Source organism: Macaca nemestrina, chromosome 10, assembly GCF_043159975.1.
Source record: "Macaca nemestrina isolate mMacNem1 chromosome 10, mMacNem.hap1, whole genome shotgun sequence".
NCBI classification, from domain to species: domain Eukaryota; kingdom Metazoa; phylum Chordata; class Mammalia; order Primates; family Cercopithecidae; genus Macaca; species Macaca nemestrina.
Genome location: NC_092134.1, coordinates 65,786,945 through 65,809,600, shown reverse-complemented (window position 1 = coordinate 65,809,600; position 22,656 = coordinate 65,786,945). Strand labels below are relative to the sequence as shown.

Here is a 22,656-nt window from a genome sequence, read left to right as displayed (position 1 = left end):
TCTTTCTCTTTTCCCTGCTTACTGGTTTTAAACATCAACTCTGTCCTTAGGATGCAGAAAAATCAGATGTATTGTTCCCAAGAAATTGCTGAATTAACTCTGCAGCCTTTCCAAATACCTAGATTGCCTTAGGAAGCAAATGTGCCCCCCAACCTAGAATGGAGGAAACTGGCCCTGCAAGTGCCCTAACATATAACCAACCTGCCCAGACACTTCATATCACCAACTTTCCAGTGCTACAGAAATCTCTTCTTGATTTCCACACCGGCAGTGGCCACAGACTCACCCTCCAGAGGCAAACGCAGATACCTTGTGGCCATATGATTATGACAGCCATGCCTCCTACTTCTGAAAAGTTTACATTTGTAGACTTTAGGCCATAAAGTCTTCATGTTCTTTTCTACGTAGTTCTGGACCTTGGTGATGGGAGACATAGAAGGTACCACCAGTTAGTGGTGTTCTCTTTTTTGTTTTTTTTTCAGATGGACTCTTGCTCTGTCACCCAGGCTGGAGTGCAGTGGCACAATCTCGGCTCACTGCAGCCTCCGCCTCCTGGGTCCAAGCAATACTCCTGCCTCAGCCTCCCAGTAGCAGGGATTACAGGTGTCTGCCACCACGTCTGGCTAATTTTTTTGAATTTTTAGTAGCAACGGGGTTTCACTATGTTGGCCAGGCTGGTCTTGAACTCCTGACCTCAAGTGATCCACCCGCCTTGGCCTTCCAAAGTGCTGAGATTACAAGCATGAGCCACTGCACCTGGCCTGGTGTTCTCTTAAAGGGTGTTAGATCCACCTTCACCAAAATGAATCAGTTCCTTAATAATTTATCTAGCTGCTCCAAAAGCCCCTGCACCTTGTTTTCACATATCCATAGCAGATAAAGTTTAGAATATTTCTTTATTTTTATTTTTTTTGTGGAGACAGGGTCTTGCTATGTTGTCCAGGCTGGTCTCAAGCTCCTGGTCCTCCCTCCTCAGCCTCTCAAAGCACTGGGATTATAGGTGTGAGCCATCATGCCTGGCCAAGTTTAGGATAATTCTTAACCTGACTCCATCTATCCATAAACCCAACCCTAGGAGGATAGCAGTACCACCCCTCTGCCTGGCACCCCAAGCTTCCTCTATGCTGATTTGCTTACCCTTCCCCCAGGACACATCATGCTTTCTTACACCTTGATGCCTCTGAAAACCGTATTTCTTCCGCCTGGAATGTCCTAACCTGTCTTTTCTGACTTGCAAATTCCCACGTGTCTTTAAAACCTCCACTGAAGCACAGCCCCTGCCAGACACCACTTAAGTAGAGCTCATCCCTCCCTCCTGTGTGTTACCTCTGTGCCTCCTATATGCCTTCTTTACCACTCTTTTCACTTCATTAAATGTCTGGTCTCCCGTACTGGACTGTGAACTTCCGAGTAGCAATGATCAGGGATTACTGAACTGTGTAGCCCCATGTCTTAGTTTGTTAGGGCTACTACACGAAAATACTATAACCCAGTAACTACAACGAACAGAAATTTATTTTTCACAGTTCTGGAGGCTGGAAAGTTCAAGAGCATGGTGCTGGCAGATTTAGTATCTGGTGAGGACCTGTTTCCTGGTTCATAAATGGTGCCTGCTTTCTGTGTCCTCGCATGGCAGAAAAGGCTACTAATTCTCCGCAGTCACTTTTATAACGGCACCAATCCCAATCATGAGGGCAGAGCCCTCATGATCTAACCACCTCCTAATACCATCACATTGTGGGTTAGGATTTCAAAGTATAAATTTGGGGCATACGCAAACATTCAGACCATAACATTCCACCAACAGTGCCAAAAATATGTCAAGTTCTTATTGCTTATTGCTTAATTGAATAAAACAATTAGTTCCCGGCCAGGTGTGGTGGCTCATGCCTGTAATCCTAGCACTTTGGAAGGCCGAGGCAGGCGGATCACTTGAGGTCAGGAGTTCGAGACCAGCCTGGCCAACATGGTGAAACCCCGTCTCTACAAAAAATACAAAAATTAGCTGGGCACAGTGGTGGATGCCTGTAGTCCTAGCTACTCGGGAGGCTAAGGCAGGAGAACCACCTGAACTGTGGGTCAGAGATTGCAGTGAGCCGAGACTGCACCACTGCACTACAGCTTGGGCGACACAGTGAAACTCTGTCTCAAAAAAACAAAAACAAAACAAAAAAAGAATGAGTTCCTAATAGATTGCCAGACTGAAGCGTAGTCTACTGCATTTGATGATTCATCATGTCTCCTAGGCCTAGCACATACTAAATTCTTTGTAAATGTTTCTGGGATAAGGGGATTAAATGAGTAAATGTGTTTTGAAACCAGCGATGTTTACGTTCATTTCCAATTTTCCTTGTGATCAGTACTTTGCCCAGTGAAAAATAAACTTTCTTCCTCAAGGCTGTATTCTGAGTTCTCCTGTTTATTTCTCTCTACTCCTGCTAGATCCTGCCTACCTCCTTGTTATCTGAATCTGGATTTTATATACATGTGGAACAGATACGAGTTTTTGCAATGAGTAAAAACCAAAGAGCAGTCTCTTGCTAATTGAATGAAGCTTTTAAGGAGGTTCCTATTTAAAATGAAATCCGCTCTGGTGGAGTTATGAAGATTAACCATGGTAATATTTGTGAAAGTGTTTTATAAAGAGATAAAAATATGTGTAATTATATGAGATAACTGATAATGATGCATTATAATAATAAAATTTGAGGGAAACAACTCCCCACATTTACCCACTTTACTCTCCCCAAAGCCCCAGGAGTGTGTTTGTACAACTTTTCCATTTAACATTCACTCAGGGAGATGTCCATATTTAATAGAATAAGGAAAATCTAAGCAATGGTTAATAGTCATTTAGAGGTCAGTAAAATTTAATATAATTTTCAAACATGTACCATTTATAACCAAAATAGCCATGGGGTAGGTTAACTGCAGTATTTCCTTATGTTAAGCCACAAAAAATTATATAAAATTGAAATTATATTTGTCATGATATAAAATAACAAACTACAAAAAGTTCCCTAATGTCTTTTATTTTCCTAAAGTTAATGATTGTGTTCCTTTGTCAAAAAAAAAAAAAAGAATCAGCACTCCTTTTCCTCATGTTAAATGAGTAAATTAATATTACTAATTTGGAAATTGTAAACTATGGCTTCCAGTAACTAGCATTTATTTTATTCATGAGAAAACAGTGGCATATTTAGCTTCTACTGAAGTATTGTACGAATAACTTAAGCAAAAAGGGCTGTCGGATTATATTAAAATTGATATTTTTGCTTCTTTTTTTTATTTGAACATCAGTTGTATACTCATTTTAAAAAGGAAAATGGTATAAAATAAGTGTTTTGAAAGGAGAAGAAAAGAGGTGTGAGCTTTCTTGAAAGTGTAAGGAAAGTAGTGTGATGGAAATCAGTGAAATCAGACTGGGAGTCAGAAAACCGGTTCTAGTGTCATCTCTGCTACTGAGTAGCCCTTGCCTTTTAGTCGATTCTAAACATTAAATATGCTTCCGCATGTAGATTTAAATGTGATAGTCGCTAGTGACAAGCATAGGGGGATATTTCTTGCTAGGGTCAGTTCAGGTCATGATTCATCTAAAGGCATATCATTGGATTATTTTACTGTGGTCTACTTTATTAGGAGAAGGCCCCAAAGGGTTTTGTTTTGTTTTGTTTTTTTGGAGGGACGTGATACTAGGCAAAATTCTTTTTGTCACAGTTTCCCTCTCCCAGTGTCCCTAACTTGGAGGCCTCTTTAGGAGTCCCAGAGACTCTGAGAGGTCACACTGTACCTTGAAACACAGTTTTTGGCGTTTGTATAAAGCTGCGGGTGCGCTCTGTGGGAGGTTGCTATGACAATTTGCAAACAGTAGAGGCGATGAAACTCCGCAGGAGGTGACTCCCTTCCGACTGGAGTCTGCACTAGTTCGGGCCTGCACAGTAGGTCCAGCCAGGGGCCAGAGATAATCGGGCGGGGCAGAGCGTAATGGACCTCTGACCCCAAGAGAACTTCAGAAACTAGGCACCTCTCGAGAAGGAAGTGCATGGCATAACTCTGCCCCGTCATCCGGAATTTGTCGGGCTTTTCCACCCCACCTGCTCTCACGGCTGAAGTGGCAACACCTGTGACCTTTGGACAGAGGCGCACCGTGTGCCACGCACGACGAGGCGTGGGTGTGAGACGGGAAAGCAAATTTTTTTTTTTTGGTCTTCAAGGAAAAGAGAGGTTGTAGATGGCGAATAAAAAAGGCAGGGAAATTCTCTAAGTTTCTTGTAAAGGAAGGGGTTTATAAGAGATGCGTCGGGTTGGGGTGAGAGGAATTCGAGGTGTCGCTCCCTCACCGCAGAGCTCAAAGGAAGGTGTGTCTCTCCCAGTGGCCGCGCTAGGAAAAGGCTCGGAGTTGTAAGGAAATAGGAGGTGTCTCTGATGTTTATTTTTGCCTAGCAACCCACAGCCAACTGCTTCCCCAGCTGCCGTCCACACGCGCCTCTCTGCCTCCCCTTGTCCTAGCGACTGGCGAACGGTCACTTGGTGTCAGTAAACCGGGGAGGGTGTGTGTAGTGGAGGTGGGAGGGCAGCCCCCTCTCTCGCCCCTGCTCAGGGTCAACGAGCTCAGCGGCGGCCCCTCCCAGGACTTGACTCTCCGAGGTGACCCTCGCACAACTAAGTTATCTACATGAGGAATTGGGGAGAGGGGAGTGGCTAAGTCGCCGCGACTGAGAATGGGGGACCGGGGACGCAGTACTGTCTGTGAGCAGCCATTCAGTTCGAAGAGCTGAAAATGCATTTATGTTTAGGGGTGGGCATGGCAGGGGAGGGGTCTCTGCGACGCTTTCGGCCGGAGGGCAGCAGCGGTAGGTTGAGCTGTTAGGGCAGCGGAGGGGCTCCGAGGGGGCCGGAGAGGCCGGGGAGGGGAAAAGGTCGCCGGAGTGGAGCCGAGGGGAGCAGTGCAGATGGCCGGAGGGGGCGGAGGAGGGCGAGCGGAGCCCGCCGAATTTTCCGGGGAACGGAGGGGCGGCTGCGCGCGACCCGGGGAGAGGAGAGAGGCCAGGCGGGAGGCTGGGTGGGGGCCAGGGCCGGGGGAGCCGGGGGCGGGGCCTGCGGCGGCGGCGGAGGGCGGTGGAGGGCGGTGGAGGGCGGTGGGGGCGGGGCCGCGCGCCGGTGCCTGTGTGTGAGTGCGCGGGGCCGCGCGCGCGCGGGCCCGGGAGAGCCTCCCGAGCTAGGCGGTTCTCGGTCCTCGCGGCGCTTCTAGCTCCCCGCGCCCCTATGTGAGGGAGACGGGGAGGCCCGCGGCGCGCAGGGGAGGGCGAGGCATGTGCACGGGCCGGAGGGTGCTGCAGCCGCCCGAGGAAGAGGAGGACGGCGGCGAGGAGGAGAGCGGGGGGCTCGCGGCGGCGGGCCCGGGCCGAGGGGATGCAGTGGACTGTGTGTGTCTGGCTGTAGCAGACGCGAGGCGGCGACGAGGCGCCGGGGACCCGCGCGAGGGGCGGCCGGGAGGCGGCGGCGGCGGCGGCCGCCAGAAGTAGCAGCAGGACCGGCGGCGGGGACGGCAGCCCTGAAATGCATTTTCCTCTCCAGCGGCCATGTTAACCAGGAAACCTTCGGCCGCCGCTCCCGCCGCCTTCCCGACCGGTAAGGAGGCCGTGCCCCCGCGCCGCCCCCCCCCCGGAACCCCGCCGACCCAGGGCAGCCCCCGTGGCGCGGGCGGCCGCTGCCTGCGGGACCTCGAACAAAGTCGGCGGCGCGGCGCGGGGGGTCCCCGGGCGGACGGCGCGCTCCGGGCTCCGCGCAGGGTTGCGCGCGGCGTCGAAGGCCCCTCCGAGGGGAGTCCTCCGCCCGAAGAGGCTTCTGCCTGCCAGGGGCCCGGGCGGGGACCGTCCAGGCCTGCCGCCCCGCCCTTCTCTGCCCGGGGCTTGGCGTGGCCGTGGCGCCCTGCTCAGCTGTCCAAACCCACCTCCCGGCCGCTGGCAGTCTGCAATGTGGGCCGCCAAGCCCCGGCGTGGTCCGGCTTCCCCGCCGGGTCGCGAACTCGCGCGCCAGGGCCCGACTTAACTTTGCAGCTGCCTGCGCCCCGCCCGTGGGTGTGCGCTGGGGAGCCGTGACCCGAACGCCTGTTTGTACTGCCCCGGTCTCTTCCTCTGTCTTTCCCTGGGAGAGGGGTGTCGCTGCCCAGTGGGGTGGGGGGTAGTGTGGGTGACTTTCTCCCCCCTGACCCTCTTTTGTCTCCTCCCGCACGTGGCTTCCAGGCAGAGGTGGGGACAGCGCCGTTCGCCAGCTTCAGGCTTCCCCGGGGCTCGGTGCGGGGGCCACCCGGAGCGGAGTGGGGACCGGCCCGCCCTCCCCCATCGCCCTGCCGCCTCTCCGGGCCAGCAACGCTGCCGCCGCAGCCCACACGGTGAGACCCAGCCCGCGGGCGGCCCGGGCGGTGGGGGCGGGAGGGGCCCCAGGCAGAAGCACCCGGACTTGGAGGGTTCTGACGCCGGGAGAAGAGGGGTCGAGATACAAGAAGCCCCACGCCCCGGGCCCGTGGCCTCTCCTCGACGCCGCCCTCGTTAACTTGGGCGAGCCCAAAGCTGCAGCCACAAAGGAAGATTCGTGGCGTGGGCCCCTTACTTCCCCTCCGGAGCCCGCCCAGCCATGAGCTCCTCTTCCTAGGAACTTCCTCCTTGCTGCTTCCCTTCTTTCCTCATTTTTCGTCCTTGCATCCCAGAGCTCCCTTTCCCTGACCCGGTAAACATCTCTGTCCTTCCCCCACCTCCCCGTGGGTAGTGGGTATTTATAGAAACAGATATGTGTTAGGGGACAGCCAGACCGGCCTGCCTGGAAAATCGATCCCCCAAAGAGCCTCCCAGGCCTGGCTCCAGCCAGCAGGGAGCATCGCCAATTGTCCCCCGCGTGTGTAAGCATGTTTTATGAGTGCTACAGGTTTGAGCACAGCAGAAATTGTAATTAACATTAACAAAAATAAGAGCCGCCACAGCAGTCAAAACAAGCCACCCCTGTAGGATTCTGCAGTTGGACGTTATTCAAAAGGAAAGGGCAAGCGTTGCTTTGGAGGTGGGAAGGAAAAAGCACCTAACAGGTGCTGTGGTCTCTCAGGGCCCAGAGGGAGGGGAGAGGCCAGCGTGGTACTGGTTGCTGGTGGCTGTGGAGACTGGCAAGCTGGATTCGACTTCAGCATGTACCTTTTCTCAGCTCCCAGGGATCACCCTTGGATGGTGATGGCCAGCCTGGAGGAGATCTGCACTTGGAGGAGGTGATGGTTTGGAGGTCTTTTTTTCCCGATTGGATTTTCCACAGGAACAGCCTAAGATGGTTCTGTGTGAGGGATGCTTGCCAGGAATTGGTTTTATTTGCCAAGCGAAAGTTGAGTTCTTGAAAAAAAGGCCATCCCCCGGCCTACAGGGGAGTAGCTCTGGGGACATATGGGGAAACTTGTTTGTCAGAGAACTGTGAGGGGATGTCTAGACCGTAGTTGCACCTGTTAGACCTGGAGAGACGTGTGCAAGTTTCGTAGGAAAATGTTTTGTTGCTGTTACACTCTTCCCCCTCCCTCTGTCTGTCTCTCTGTCCTGACACATCTGGTCCCAGGGGCTGGGAATTCATTGCACAGAAGTTAACTCATCTGTGTTGGACTGTGGATGGTAGTAGGACGGATGATTCTGTATATTACTGTTCAGTGTTCTTGTTGCAGTGAAAATTTAGGTAACGAACTGCCATTGATTTTAGGGGTTTAGATTTTTTGTTTGGGATCATCTGACAATTTGGAAAATGTAATATCCAGTTTTTTTTTTTCTATGTGTTGATGTAATCACATGACATGGTGTGACCTGGAAAAAGAGCTATTTGGTTTGCATGTGGATTCCAATTTTGTAAGGATGGGCTTTGCTTGATCAAAGCCTCTTTGCCATTGAAATACATGTAATGAAAGTAGATAAAACGACAAGTCTCCACTGGAGGGAGAGCCTGTGGTGCACCAGAAAAGGAAGGATGTGAATGTGCTTCTCAGTACTCCTCATAATGGAGGCCTGTATTTTGCTGTGGCGTGTGCCAGATTTACTTGTTTTTAACGTGTGTGTAAACTTCGCTATGCTGTTAATTATTAGATGCTTGACTTTGAAGGTGTGAATTTGGGTTTCGATGGTGGTTTAGTTTTGATTTTATTTCTATAACATCGCAGATTTCATAGTACAGGAAAGGTTAAAAGGACCACAGAGTTTATCTGTTTCTAGTCTTTCAATTTATAGATGAGGAAACAGACTCAGACAAGGTAACTGGTTTCATCAGGATTCCCCAGCCAGTTCATATCAAGGCCGGAGTGAAAGCCTACGCCCTCCTGCATCTAGTTTTAATATGCTGATGGAGACTGCTAATTCTAGGAAATTGTACTAGCCTCATTATAAAAGCAAGAACCTTTGTAGATCCATATTCTCATATGTCTGTCGGATTTTTATAAATTTTTAGTTATTATTTCCAGAGTAATTACACCTAGGAAGAACTTCTAGAATGAATGGGGGGTGGGGAGGGCATTAAGGAGATAAAAATGATCTTGTCATAGGAGCTTGCCCACATTTTCTCTTACAGGTGATACACTAGGCAGGTCAAATATATGATTATAAAGATTATAAGCTTTGGAATTTATCTAGTCCGTTGCCCTCTTGTTTTATATCTCCATGCATAAGTTGTTTTACACTTTAGTAATTTATTTCTGTTTGTGTGAGAGAGAGAAGTGTGCCTGTTACTTCCTATTATTTTTCTATTAATGTTAATTGGCAGTTATTAATAGAAGTATTTTAAATTCAAAAATATTAAAATATGTGTAACTTTTATAACTGTTTTACTATGTAAAACACTCTCCAGTTAATCAGTTTTACAAAATAATTCGAATTAAAATACACATTTAAAAAATGGCAGTATTTTGAAGAAAAAGTAGACACCTTACTTAGGGCCACACAGACTGTCAGAATGTTTGAGGAGGAGCTGAAATTCCAGTCTTTTTGGACTCAGTTCTATTACCATAATACTATACAGCATTTCTAAGATGACTTCAGAAAAGTTTTTAAACACCCAAAACTATTATCACAGTGAAATATCTGCTCTTTGCCATTTTCTTATTGGAAGAAATGGAAACTATGAAACTGGTTAGACTGTTGTTTTTATATAATATTTAATACCAAAGTACTTCATGATCAAAGAAGCCTTTGCAGGTCTCTCGATTTGAACCCGTAAACTGTAGCTGTTTTAACAATTGCATTCATTATGTTTTTTTTGTTTTTTGTTTTGCTTTGTTTTGTTTTTTTTTTTTGAGACGGAGTCTCACTCTATTGCCCAGGCTGGAGTGCAGTGGCTCCATCTCGGCTCCCTGCAACCTCCGCCTCCAGGGTTCCAGCGATTCTCTTGCCTTAGCCACCCAAGTAGCTGGGATTACAGGCGCCCGCCACCATGCCTGGCTAATTTTTGTGTTTTTAATAGAGATGAGGTTTCACGATGTTGGCCAGGTTGGTTATGAACTCCTGACCTCAAATGATCCACCCGCCTCAGTCTCCCAAAGTGCTGGGATACGGGTGTGAGCCACTGCACCCGGCCTCAGTAGGTATTTTTAAATATGACACACACTGTGCTATACATTGACATATCGGAATAAGCCATGATCTCAGACTTCAAGAGGCTGAGCTGGAGAGAGAGGTTTTTAATATCCTTAAGTTTATGATGTAGTCTTGACATGTATTCTGGAAATGTTCTGGCGTTTGTAGTCCCTCAGCACCCCAGCCCCGCTCTCTGCCCCACTTTTTATAAGTCAGTTAATTGTTCTTTCGAGCTTGATTGTGATTTTAGAGTCCTGCAATATTTGAGATTCAAAGTCTTCTTTTGCTAGAGCTTCTAAAATGAGTCTCTAACATCTGGAAAGCTTTTAAGATTGCATGTGTTGCTTTTAGGTGTTTGGTTGATGTGTTTGCTATAAGTGTTTATACATGGTTTGATTGATGTGTCTGCTATAGGTACTTTATGCTTGGAGGTCCTTTGCCTCCAAGTCTGTGCTGATGCACTGCAAGCCTAACGTCTTGTGACTTAGGTTACCAGGGACATTTCTCAATTCCCTGGGCATTGACTTCATGTTTCCTTATGAAGGTACACAATGTAGTTCTCAGGAACAACTCTAAGAGAGGCAAGAGTGTTATAATAAGGAGGATCTATTGACATGTGTTCCTGCATCCCAAAGATACTTATTGAGCTCTTACTATATGCCTGGGTTTATGTTAATGAGGACTTAAAAACATAAGAGGGGACCCAGCCCTGGAATTGCTCACAGCCAAATGAGTGCATCTGATGTTAAAACAATTGCAGTAAAGAGAAATAAGTGTTAGATTAATACACTCCGAGTAGAGAAGTAGCTGTTGAGTAGGTCAGGGAGGGTTTACACAGGCGGTGAGAGTTGAACCATGCATTGAAGGGTGAATCACCTAGGTATGAGAAAGGAGATTCCAAGAAATATCTGGAAAGGGCAATAATAATGCTCTCATTGACTGACTACTAAGCACTTTAAACATGCTACCTTATTTAATCCCCCTAATAGCCCTAATGAGGTAAGTTTGTTCCCTTCTTTTTGCAGACAAGGTCACTGAGGTTAACAGAGATGAAATAAATTGCCCTGGGTCACACATTTAGTAAATGGTGGAGCTGGATCATTTAATGTGTGTCTAACTGAAAATCTACCATTATGAAACGTGACCTCACTAAACGCAGAGGAGTGTAAAAGTGCGTGGTGTTTTTTGGGTCCTGGGCTATCTAGCTTTGTTCCTCTTGGAGAGAAGAGTGACAGTAGTTGATGCGAATGGAAGGACTCAGATCATTTAGCCTCTACATTTTAGAGCCTTGTGTTCTTACTGGTAAGTTCTTGCATTAGCTATGGAAATAGGTTACAGCCATGGGCCTTGGGCAAAAAGCAAGAGTGGTCTCAGGTTGAGATTTTTAAATGGTTAACTCTAGAAGCACTATGGAGAAGAGATTTGAGGAATTCTAGACTTAGAATTCTAGACTTACGATGCTGCCTCAGTTGTCCCAGTGAAAGACATCAGGAGAGTGAGATGAGGCAGTGTTGATGGAAAGGGCGTGGGATAGTAATGATGCATCTTAGGTGAGGGAGGTGTTGAGAGGTTTTCCAGGCTTACAGTGCTGAGGATTCATTTGCAGGTGGATAGCCTGAGTGACTGACTACATGGAGGGGAAGCCTTCTGTTGATCAAAAATGGAGGTTTATGGGAGTGGGAAACCAGTTTGGTAGAAAAATAATGAGTTAAGTTTGAGTTGCTTATGGGAGAGGGAGCTGATTGATAGTTGGATATGTGTGTCTTGCACTCAGGAGATAGCACCTTGGCAGGTCTGAGTTCAAGGAACAAATGTGCAAACCTCAGGCCATGGGCAGTTGCTGAAGCCCTGGCTGTGTTCAGAATCAGTTGCAGGGGCTTATGGGAGTAAGAAGCCACGAGAATCGAGGCTTGAACCCTGGGGAACTCTTGAACCCACCTAAGGTTAGGTGAACCAGTAGTTGATGCTGCAAAGGAGACCAAGAGAAGGCATTTGGAGATATAGAAGATGGTCGTTTCTTGGCAGTCTCATTAGTTTTAGTTACTAAAACATTTGTGAGCATGTATTAAATTATGCGAAACACAGAAATTGCTTAAAGTAAATTTTGGAGGCTTGGTTTTACTTTGCTGTGTTTTTAGAAATCTCTAAAGCCCCGAGGTTAATTTTGTCCTAATGAAGCAGCTTTGTGCTTTTTAATAGCATGTATACAGGTAATGTGGATTTTTCTTCTGAAATATCACCACTCCACTCTGAAGATAATGGTTCTTTAGGAGAGAGATATTTTGATTCAGGCCCCTTTATTCCCTAGTGTTTGAAAGACCACAGTGGACAGGAGAGGGTGCAGAGAGCGAGGCTGGGGAAGAAAAGCATTGGACAAGCCTGTACCTCTTGTATATATGCCCAAGACTTGCCTGATTCATTTTTATGGACTGCCCTGCTTTTGACATAGAACAAGGGTCAAATAACCTTTCTAGCTACTCTTACTGAATATAAGATCAGCTAGCACGGAGTATCATCTATGAGTTTAATAAAAAAGCTCAGTTATAAGTCTGAGAAATGATATCCCTGAGCCTATATGAAGTCACAGTCAGACAGGCCCCAAGTATTGTCTTCTGTTTTGTTTTAGTTAGAAGTGGGCAGAGAGGAAGCTCACTCTCCACACAGTCATTGTGCATATTATGTATCCAATGAAGAAAATGTGAACATCTTAGTCTGTTAGTAAGAAGGAGTTAGAATTTCATTTTATAATCCAGGTGTTCCCAAATCATTTTTTGAATTACTATGTTACATATACACAGCCCTTCTGCTCTTTCAGTAGTAGGTAAAGCCCTAAAAGTAGGATTTAAAAGAGATAATAGAAAAAATACTGATGGCAACAGACTTCATCTAGTTAGTTGTAAGCTCCTGGAGGGCAGGGACTCTGTCACTTTGGCAGCCAGCCTTCTGTTAACACCAGTTGAATGAATGAGGTGGATTGTGATGACAAGTTGATGTAAGATTTCATACAAAAATCACCTCCCAGGCTGCTTTAAGACTTGGGGTTGTCCAAGGCAGGAATTCCTAACTGGGAGAGGATCCTGGCTGCCAGTCCTCTCCTACCCATTACCTCTCAGCAGTCATAATGCTTAAAGGAAATCCCAAGAAGATTGTCAGTAGAGGGCTGGGGCCCCTTGGCTCACACCATTGGTAGAGTTTAGACAGGAATGCTCAGGGATGGCATGCGTACCTGAAACAAGAGGTTGCTGCTTTGGATTCCTGTTTGGAAACCTCGAGTATCCCAGCAGGTCGTAGAAATGGACATCTTCAGAGAGCTGAGCCCCTGACCCCTCTGGAGGAAGGCCAAACAGTGTGGTCGTTGCTTGGTTTGTTGGGCTGAATGCCTTAAATGGTTATTACAGTTAGTAAAGCCTGGGAACTTTTAAAAATAGGTTCGGGGTTTATAAGACACTGTGGCGCATATCTACATGGGAATCTTTCAAGCCTAAAACACAGGGTTTTTGTTTTTGTCACTGGATCATGTGTGCACTTAGGTTTCATCAGATTTTCAAGGAAAGGGGAAGTCCTGGTGATGAAGTGTTTTCAGGATAGAGCTCTAGGTATTAGGGAAAGAGTAGTGAACAAGACAGACATGGTCCCTGTCCTCATGTTAATAAACTACTAGATGAAATATGAAAGGTGCTGTAATCTGGGGGTGGAGGAGCCAACATAGAGTCTTATGTGTGCATGTTTTTTCTGTATCCTGTTTCATTTTTATATCAAGTGTGGATTGAGTGGAACATCTATGATGTGCCAGGCCCTATACTAAGTGTCAGATATAGAATGATAAAGTTATGGTCTCTGCCTCCGTGGGGAACCCTGAATATGTACAGCAAACCATCTTGTCTGTTAGGCATGGCATTTATGAGGTCCTTTTTTCAGGATCACATGTTTTGTGGCCTTTACTCAATCCAAGTGGGATTTTGTAAAGGTAGGGTGGAGGGGGTGGTTGCTGATGGGGGTTAATTATACCCCGTTTGAACAGACACCACTTCTTTTCTATTTATATTTCCTGTCTGAATTCCAGATTGGCGGCAGTAAGCACACAATGAATGATCACCTGCATGTCGGCAGCCACCCTCATGGACAGATCCAGGTTCAACAGCTGTTTGAGGATAACAGTAACAAGCGGACAGTGCTCACGACACAACCAAATGGGCTTACAACAGTGGGCAAAACGGGCTTGCCAGTGGTGCCAGAGCGGCAGCTGGACAGCATTCATAGACGGCAGGGGAGCTCCACGTCTCTGAAGTCCATGGAAGGCATGGGGAAGGTGAAAGCCACCCCCATGACACCTGAACAAGCAATGAAGCAATACATGCAAAAACTCACAGCCTTTGAACACCATGAGATTTTCAGCTACCCTGAAATATATTTCTTGGGTCTAAATGCTAAGAAGCGCCAGGGCATGACAGGTGGGCCCAACAATGGTGGCTATGATGATGACCAGGGATCATATGTGCAGGTGCCCCATGATCACGTGGCTTACAGGTACGAGGTCCTCAAGGTCATTGGGAAGGGGAGCTTTGGGCAGGTGGTCAAGGCCTACGATCACAAAGTCCACCAGCACGTGGCCCTAAAGATGGTGCGGAATGAGAAGCGCTTCCACAGGCAAGCAGCAGAGGAGATCCGAATCCTGGAACACCTGCGGAAGCAGGACAAGGATAACACAATGAATGTCATCCATATGCTGGAGAATTTCACCTTCCGCAACCACATCTGCATGACGTTTGAGCTGCTGAGCATGAACCTCTATGAGCTCATCAAGAAGAATAAATTCCAGGGCTTCAGCCTGCCTTTGGTTCGCAAGTTTGCCCACTCGATTCTGCAGTGCTTGGATGCTTTGCACAAAAACAGAATAATTCACTGTGACCTTAAGCCCGAGAACATTTTGTTAAAGCAGCAGGGTAGAAGCGGTATTAAAGTGATTGATTTTGGCTCCAGTTGTTACGAGCATCAGCGTGTCTACACGTACATCCAGTCGCGTTTTTACCGGGCTCCAGAAGTGATCCTTGGGGCCAGGTATGGCATGCCCATTGACATGTGGAGCCTGGGCTGCATTTTAGCAGAGCTCCTGACGGGTTACCCCCTCTTGCCTGGGGAGGATGAAGGGGACCAGCTGGCCTGTATGATTGAACTGTTGGGCATGCCCTCGCAGAAACTGCTGGATGCGTCCAAACGAGCCAAAAATTTTGTGAGCTCCAAGGGTTACCCCCGTTACTGCACTGTCACGACTCTCTCAGATGGCTCTGTGGTCCTCAACGGAGGCCGTTCCCGGAGGGGGAAACTGAGGGGCCCACCGGAGAGCAGAGAGTGGGGGAACGCGCTGAAGGGGTGTGACGATCCCCTTTTCCTTGACTTCTTAAAACAGTGTTTAGAGTGGGATCCTGCAGTGCGCATGACCCCAGGCCAGGCTTTGCGGCACCCCTGGCTGAGGAGGCGATTGCCAAAGCCTCCCACCGGGGAGAAAACGTCAGTGAAAAGGATAACTGAGAGCACCGGTGCTATCACATCTATATCCAAGTTACCTCCACCTTCCAGCTCAGCTTCCAAACTGAGGACTAATTTGGCGCAGATGACAGATGCCAACGGGAATATTCAGCAGAGGACAGTGTTGCCAAAACTCGTTAGCTGAGCTCATGTCCCCTGATGCTGGTAATCTGAAAGATACAACTTTGCTGAGCCTTATTGGGTTGAAAAGGAGTAGCTCAGACCTGTTTTTATTTGCTCAATAACTCTACTCATTTGTATCTTTTCAGCACTTAATTTTAATGTAAGAAAGTTGTTCATTTTGTTTTTATAAAATACATGAGGACAATGCTTTAAGTTTTTATACTTTCGGAAACTTTTTGTGTTCTAAAAGTACAATGAGCCTTACTGTATTTAGTGTGGCAGAATAATAACATCAGTGGCAGGCCATTGATTACTTCATGACTGCCACGCATTTACAGATTGGTGTCAAAGACATTCACTATGTTTTTATGGTTCATGTTATATCCTCCCCAGGGTGACAGCCCCGTAAGGCCCTCCTTTTCCCTCCATGCTCCAGGTCCATGCACAGGTGTAGCATGTCCTGCTTCCGTTTTTCATAAATTTGGGTGGTGGGGTAGTGGGAGGAGAACGGTCAGAATGAAAGTGATATCCTAAGAAAAACTGTACCTTAGAGATTTTTCTCTAGTGCTGAAACAAATACAAAATAAGATCCCCAAGGTTTAAACTGCCCAGTTAGCATTCTGACATTCTAAAAACTGGCAAAGCAGCTTTTAGTGGATAAATGGAAATGGAAACGTGTGTGTTCCTCCAAATTTTCTAGTATGATCGGCAAGCTGTTTTGTAAAGAAGCCTCATATTACAGAGTTGCTTTTGCACCTAAATTTAGAATTGTATTCCATGAACTGTTCCTCCCTTTTCTCTGCATTTTTCCTCTCTGTTCCTCTTTTAATACCACACATCTGTTGCTTGCATTTAGTTTGTCGTCTTCCTTCAACTGCGTATCCCAGACTGTTAATACAGAAAAGAGACATTTCAGCTGTGATTAAGACCATTGTTTCATATTCCAATTAAAAAAAGAACAGCAGCCTAGCTACTTAAGGTGGGGATTTCCATAGTTCCAAAGAAGATTTAGCAGATTAGAGTGAGTTCACACTTTTCAGGTGCCACTGTAAGGTTCTCTTAGCCTGGGAAACTGTCAACTTTTTCTTTAAAAAGAAAAAGGGTTGAAAATCCTCTTGGTGAACAGAAGTCTCTTTGGCTGTTCAGTGAGGCCGATGTTAACAACATGTGTAGAGGAGGAAAAGTTCAACCTCAAGTTAAATGGTTTGACTTATTCTTCATATCATTAGAAGAACCCCAGAGATAGCATTCCTCTATTTTATTTTACTTTCTTTTGGATTGCACTGATTATTTTTGTGGGAATGACACTTTATCTGTCAAAGTAACTGAGAGTTTGGTAAAAGAATATTTTCTTCTCTGAATAATAATTATTTTCACAGTGAAAATTTCAGTATTTTATCACTAATGTATGAGCAATGATGTATATGAATTTCAAGGCACGTGAAACAAATTTTTTAGTATGTGCAATTTAGAAAGATTTCTGCCTGTTTGGACGATAGGTTTTGGGTTGTACAAATTAGGATAAGTAAGCTTATATATGCACAGAGATTATTGTATTACCTGTAAATTGACTTACAAGTACTTAAAAGCATGGTCCCCAGTGAGGCCAAGAAAGTTTCCGGTTAAGTTCTTTAATAATAATCCTACAGTTTATCTTAAAAAAAAAAAAAAAAAAAAAGTTTTGAAAAACACACTTTAGGCTTCGTTGGTTGATGGTGGACAAAAATGCTCAGGAAATATTTCAGATATTTGCCAAAAAACCAGTAATAAGGTTAGCTTATTAAAATAGTGATAGATATTTGCTTTACTATTTAAGGTGTCACTGATAAATTAATTTGTACTTCTGTGTTTAGAAATTATAGCTTCTTTTCCCTTAGTCAAATTCTCAGCATATTATACACATTTCTGTGTAATCTGTGGAAGTGCAATAATACGTTAGTTACATATTAAATAATGCTCACGTGACAATACTCCCAATCAACGGCGTATAGAATTTAAGGATCTGTGTACTAGATTTTGGCTTAAAGGCATAAGAATTATAAGACTTGGTTTGGTGGCTTTGTAAGACCACCAGCCTCTTAATGATGGTTAGCTTCTTTAGGACATTAAATCAATAAAAACATAATGCTCTTTTCTTCTTCTAATGCTCCTCTTCCATTTCCAGTTATCTTCACATTTACGTTTAAATATACAAACCTGAGTCTGCCGTTATTAATTTCCGTATAAAATGATGATACATGTGAAAATTTATAAATGGACTAATACTGCTTGTCTTTCCCCCACCGCACAAAACTGGTTCTTAAGATGCCAACATTGAATTTGGGACTATCTTTATTTCTCAATGGAAACCGGAAACTTTTATACCAAACTATAATGTGCAGCACTGTGGGGCTTTCTTTTTTTTTCCCAAATACAGTGAAATTTTTTTATTCACAAGAGCTGCCGCATTTCAGCATTTAGTGATAGAGCTGCTTTAATAAAATTCTAGTTTGATTGTCCTGTCGAAAAAAGAAAAATGTTGCATCTTTGTGATTTTAAAACAAATTAATGAAGGGCTCTGATAGGCTATTAAGAGTTGGCTTGGAAACAGTTTTTGGTCTCACAGGTTACCATTGTCTAGGGATGTCGGCGCTGTTTTCAGTTTTAGGAATAGCACAGTGTTGTCTTGTCTTTGGCAGTCTCATTTGGCTGTTTCTTGCACCGCCACTGTGTTCATTACCACTTAAATATATTGCTCCAGCAGTGGAACAACAGTGGTGCAAGACATTGTAGATTAACAGTAGAGGAGAAATTGTGCCCTTAGTGTTAACAATGTGCCTTTTGTTCTGAATGCCATATTGTAGGGCATGCATTTTTTGGCCTCTTTAACTCTTTGAATACTAGTCAGTAAGGATGGAACCCATCTCTGCAAAACTACATCTGTCTTAAATATCTAGTTACAGGCCTTAATAGAAACCATAAGGCATGACTCATCTTCAGGCACTGAAAACAGATAACCATCAGGTAGTGTTACACAGGGACTTCCTATGTTTAAGGGGTTAAAGATGGTCTTTGTTGTATCTTAACATCAGACTGATTTTTACATTTTTTTTTTTTTGTTATGCTAACACTAGACAAAAATCAACTGTATTTGTAAAAATTTACCTCAAACCATTTAATTTTATAGTGTGATTAATCCCAGGGCATTTGGTATGAACCAAAGTGCATTCCTTTTATATGTGCCTGGCTCTAGTGAGGATGGCCAGGGATTTTTACAATTTGGGTGCAAGGCACTTAAGCCACTTTTAAACTTAATGGGTGGTTTGGGGTCGTGTTAAACGACTCCATCAGAATGTTAGAAAACACTTTAGGCATCAGTAGCATTGGGCCATATTGGAATCCTAAAGTGTGAATTATTTTAAGGAGAGCATTCATTTTTGTAATTTTTTTCATCAAAAATATTTCTGGTAAGCAGAAGACTTTTTAAAAAAACTGATCTGGTCTCGGTAAAGGTTTTAATATTGCCCAACATAATGCTGTAATAGCATTAAAAAAAAGTATTTGTGAACTCTGTTTCTTAGGGGCTTGTACATCTCTCTGCTATGGACATATATAAAATTAATTGTAATTATACTCAGCTCAACTGCTACAGTTATGTCTAGGCAGTGGCTTGGGTTTTTATCGAGCAACAACTTAGACATGTGACTGTAATATGCTGCAACTGTGTGTACTGAAAATATGTGAAAATGGTTGAATGTGGACTGTGTATATATGTATGTAAAAATTTCTGTGAGATGCTGCTGTCGCCACTTAACATTAAATATGTTCTAGTGGATTTTAATCCTAGTGGCCAGTTCTATGATACTGTATGTATTGTACAGCTGATGACAGGAGTAAGACTGTTTAGTGAATATTTGTTAAATTTTATTGTTGTGGCCAGAGATAATTTCAGAATAAAATTTTAATGTCCTACCTTACTTTTCTCCCCTTTCTAACTATAATTTAACTCCTGATCTATTTCTGGTATTATCCTTTGTCATTTAGCCTGGAGAGGGTTTAGAATGCAAAATGGATAGCTCTATATCAGTGTCTTGAGAAGTTAAAATAATTCATTCTACTAGTTTGTTGATAGGAGTACTTTATTAGTTCAATATAAGTATGCAGATTCCAAGTGGAAAGACAAAGGTTTTAGTAAGTAGCTCTTGCTTTTCCTAGGATATTCTATTCCTTTACCTTTAAGATTTTTATGTTAACTTTTTTATATATAGCCTCTGCTGTGTTATTATGCTAGAGCTTCATGTCTTTTAAACTTCACGATGATAGTTAAGCTGGAGGAGCAGAGCCTGTCAATTATTCCCCACCAGTCTTCATTCTTTTCTGTGCACAAGTTCTGGTAAATTATTCTAATGTGTTCTAACCAGCTCCACCCAATGTTTTTTAATGCTTATGAGTTTGCAGTTTTTGTACTTGGTGGTCTCTGTGGTTCATATTTTTTTGTGTTGTAGTGTCTCCTGCCTTGGTTGGCTCGGAAAATAAGGCCTAGGAACTGCAACTAGCTCATGATTTGTCAGGTTCAGTTAATACCAAGCTAAGAGTTTACTTACAGATGACAGCAAGCAGATGCTCTAGTAATTTGTCAGACATTGCAGGGATATTGTGTAGTCAAATATTTCCCTCTTGTGGAAAGAACTACCTCACATTTTTATTTATTTTCCTTCTGTTACCAACAGCCAAGGAATTAACTTAGTGTGGCTTCCTGCATCAATACTGGGATATACTTAAACAAGGGAATGCTGTAAGAGTTCCCAATTGTCTCGTCACAGCCTGGGCCATAGATTTTCGTTACTGCTAATCTTGCTGCTTAAAGTTCACACCCAGTGCAAAAAATCTAACCAGGAAACTAATCCCAAAATCCAATATATTTAGAAAGATAAGTGTTAAGAGATGTGCATTATGTACAAAATTGAAAAATGGTGCTAAAGTGGCAATGTAAATTTAAAATTTCTTGTCCAGATCTGACTGACTGACTGACTGACTGACTCAGGAGATTATAATTCCTACTCATTCCCTTTCCTTTTAGCAGATCTTTCAAAAGCTCTTTTTAAAATTGATCAATATACTATTCTGTTTGAGTCTCTACAATCCTATCCCTTCTGGAATCAACAGCTACACAAAAATATTCTTGGAACTTCAAAGTTGCCTTCAAACTAGCTCTAGAAAATGTCCCTAGCTGACATTGGTATTGGTCTGTTAGAAGGGGAAATTGATTTGACTACTTTCTGTTTTGAAAAGAGCATTAAGAGGGATTTGAGGAAGGTATTTGTGACTTTCCTTTTTTTCTTAAGTTTGAAGTACACTTCATTTCCTTTGGGTTATTAGGCAGATAAACACTTGTCATTAGTAATACTTAACACTGTCCAAAATGAAAAATGACTGCCAGTGTGTTGCACATACATGAGAAGATTGCATCTTACTTCAAAGTCTTTGGTTTGTTTCCTTACTTCGTTTGACTTTGACTTACTATTTTGCTATGGTCACATCCTTAATATCTGTGGTACATTTCATATATATATGGGGTGGGGGCATACTTGCCATTCCCATGTGTCTCAAGGAAGCTTAATGAGGAAACTAATGAGTTAATATTTATTCTTCTGAAGAAAGCTGACATTTTAGGAGTGTTAAGTCATCTATAATAAGGAGCAGCAGGAATATATTATGATTGTATCACATGTTCCAGAGAGCATTACCCCTTACATAGAAAGCTCCTTGGAGATTTCATGGTGTTGCATGAACATCAGTTTATCCTTATACATCCCTATGAACTATAATTATCCTCATTTGATATTTGAGGAAACTGAAGTGACTTGCTCCAAAGTGACTTTACAGGAACATTGCAGTTTGAGGCTTAGGTTGTAATCAGATAATTTTGATCTTGTACAGTAAGGGAAAATCCATAACCATACATAACACACAAGTTTAGAAAGCAGAGGAAGTTGAGCTAGCAATGGGCATTTCTATTATTTAAGTTACATACCAGTTTCCAGGAATATTTTTCAAACGGGACAAACTAAAAAGTTGAGGACTAGAGCATCGTAGTCTCTTAAGTGCACCTCATAACTTAATGCATGTGCACACACCCTCAGTTAATTTGTAAGAGAGTGACTTCTCATTGTTATTTGTGGAGAGGCTAGTTATAGTAGCTTCCTTATTTTCTGTGTTGCTAAATTTTTTTTTATATTTGAAAGTATGAAAATACTATTTTTGACACTTTACTGTTTCTCAGGGATTAAAAGTTAAATTTTACTGACTGTAGCAGCAGGTAAATCTCTTAAATTTACTCAGGTTTCCTATCCTTTGCCTCCATATTTAAGAAAATATAGAATGCCTGCCAGGGAAATATATAAAAATAAAAATTTCAAATACAATTTTAAAATACCAATTTGTAAATAAACCAATTTTACAAACTAAAATATTGTGTCTTTCCTTGCTTTTTATCCCAATTTATCTCCCCTCCTAAGTTTGAGGAGTTTTGAATATTAAGGCTCTTTCTTCATTTGTAAAAATGAAGTATGCTATTTGCAAAGCAAAAGCCCATGAAAAGCCCCAAATCATTTAAGTGAAGCTCATTGAATTGTTTTCAGTTGTTTTGGGAGAAATGTAACTAATTATAAGCAATTTATGTAGACCTGCAGCAAATAAATGTATGAGTAAATTTGGGCTAATTTGTCATCTTTTTATCTGAAGAGGAACACCCTACTTAATTTCCCTTGTCCGTAAAATTCAGTTTATCAGAATTTTGGCTAGGGTAGCTTTAAATATATATATATAAAATGCAGATGGCACTTGTTTGTCAAATACGTATTAAATAAGTGTCCTATAGCCCAGAATCTTGTAGGCACTAGGGATATATAATGCTGAACAAAACACACAGTGCCTTTTTAAGGGAGTTTTTAGACTGGTTGGAAAGGCAAACATTATATGGATAATTATATGAAAAAATACATAGTTGCAAAGTAGTAAGTGCTGTGAAGATAAAGCATGTTGTGCTGAGTGTGTGTGCAATGTTATGTTGTATGGATCAAAGATGGCTTCCCTAGGAAATAAATAGCTTTGGAGCTGAGGAACAAAGAGCATGAATAGAGACCCAGTAGCTAGAGGAAATAAGGTGACCAATTGAAGTCAGGGCTATGTGGCCAGAGCCCAGAGAATGAGAGTACTTGGTGTTAAACGAAGCTGGTGAGGTGGTTGGGAACTGGAACATGCCAAGGTAGGTGCTATTAAGGATTTTGGTCCTTACCCTATAAGCAAGGCAGCCACCAAGAGATTTTTAAGGAGGAAATGCCATGAGCAGATTGGCTCTTCCTGGCTGGCTTTATAGGAAAGTACTGAGAAGGGTAAGAGTAGATGAAGGAAGTCCAACTGAAAGTGTTTGCAAGAGATGGCA

At 43.7% G+C, this 22,656-nt stretch overlaps 1 protein-coding gene across 3 annotated transcripts in view; it reads left to right on the top strand.

Annotated features, from left to right (window-relative positions):
* Positions 1-21,929, top strand: part of LOC105473422 (dual specificity tyrosine phosphorylation regulated kinase 2) — a 50,398-nt gene extending 28,469 nt beyond the window's left edge. The window contains exons 1-3 of one of the 3 annotated variants that reach the window (XM_071071481.1): positions 5,190-5,631; positions 6,246-6,394; positions 13,648-21,929. In XM_071071481.1, coding sequence (XP_070927582.1) covers positions 5,583-5,631; positions 6,246-6,394; positions 13,648-15,255 — 1,806 coding nt within the window. In that variant the 5' untranslated portion in view covers positions 5,190-5,582 and the 3' untranslated portion in view covers positions 15,256-21,929. Of the gene's footprint in view, positions 1-5,189; positions 5,632-6,245; positions 6,395-13,647 lie in introns of those variants that run through there. The other 2 variants (XM_011727234.3, XM_011727235.3) reach the window with 2 other exon arrangements.
* Positions 21,930-22,656: the final 727 nt, after the last annotated feature.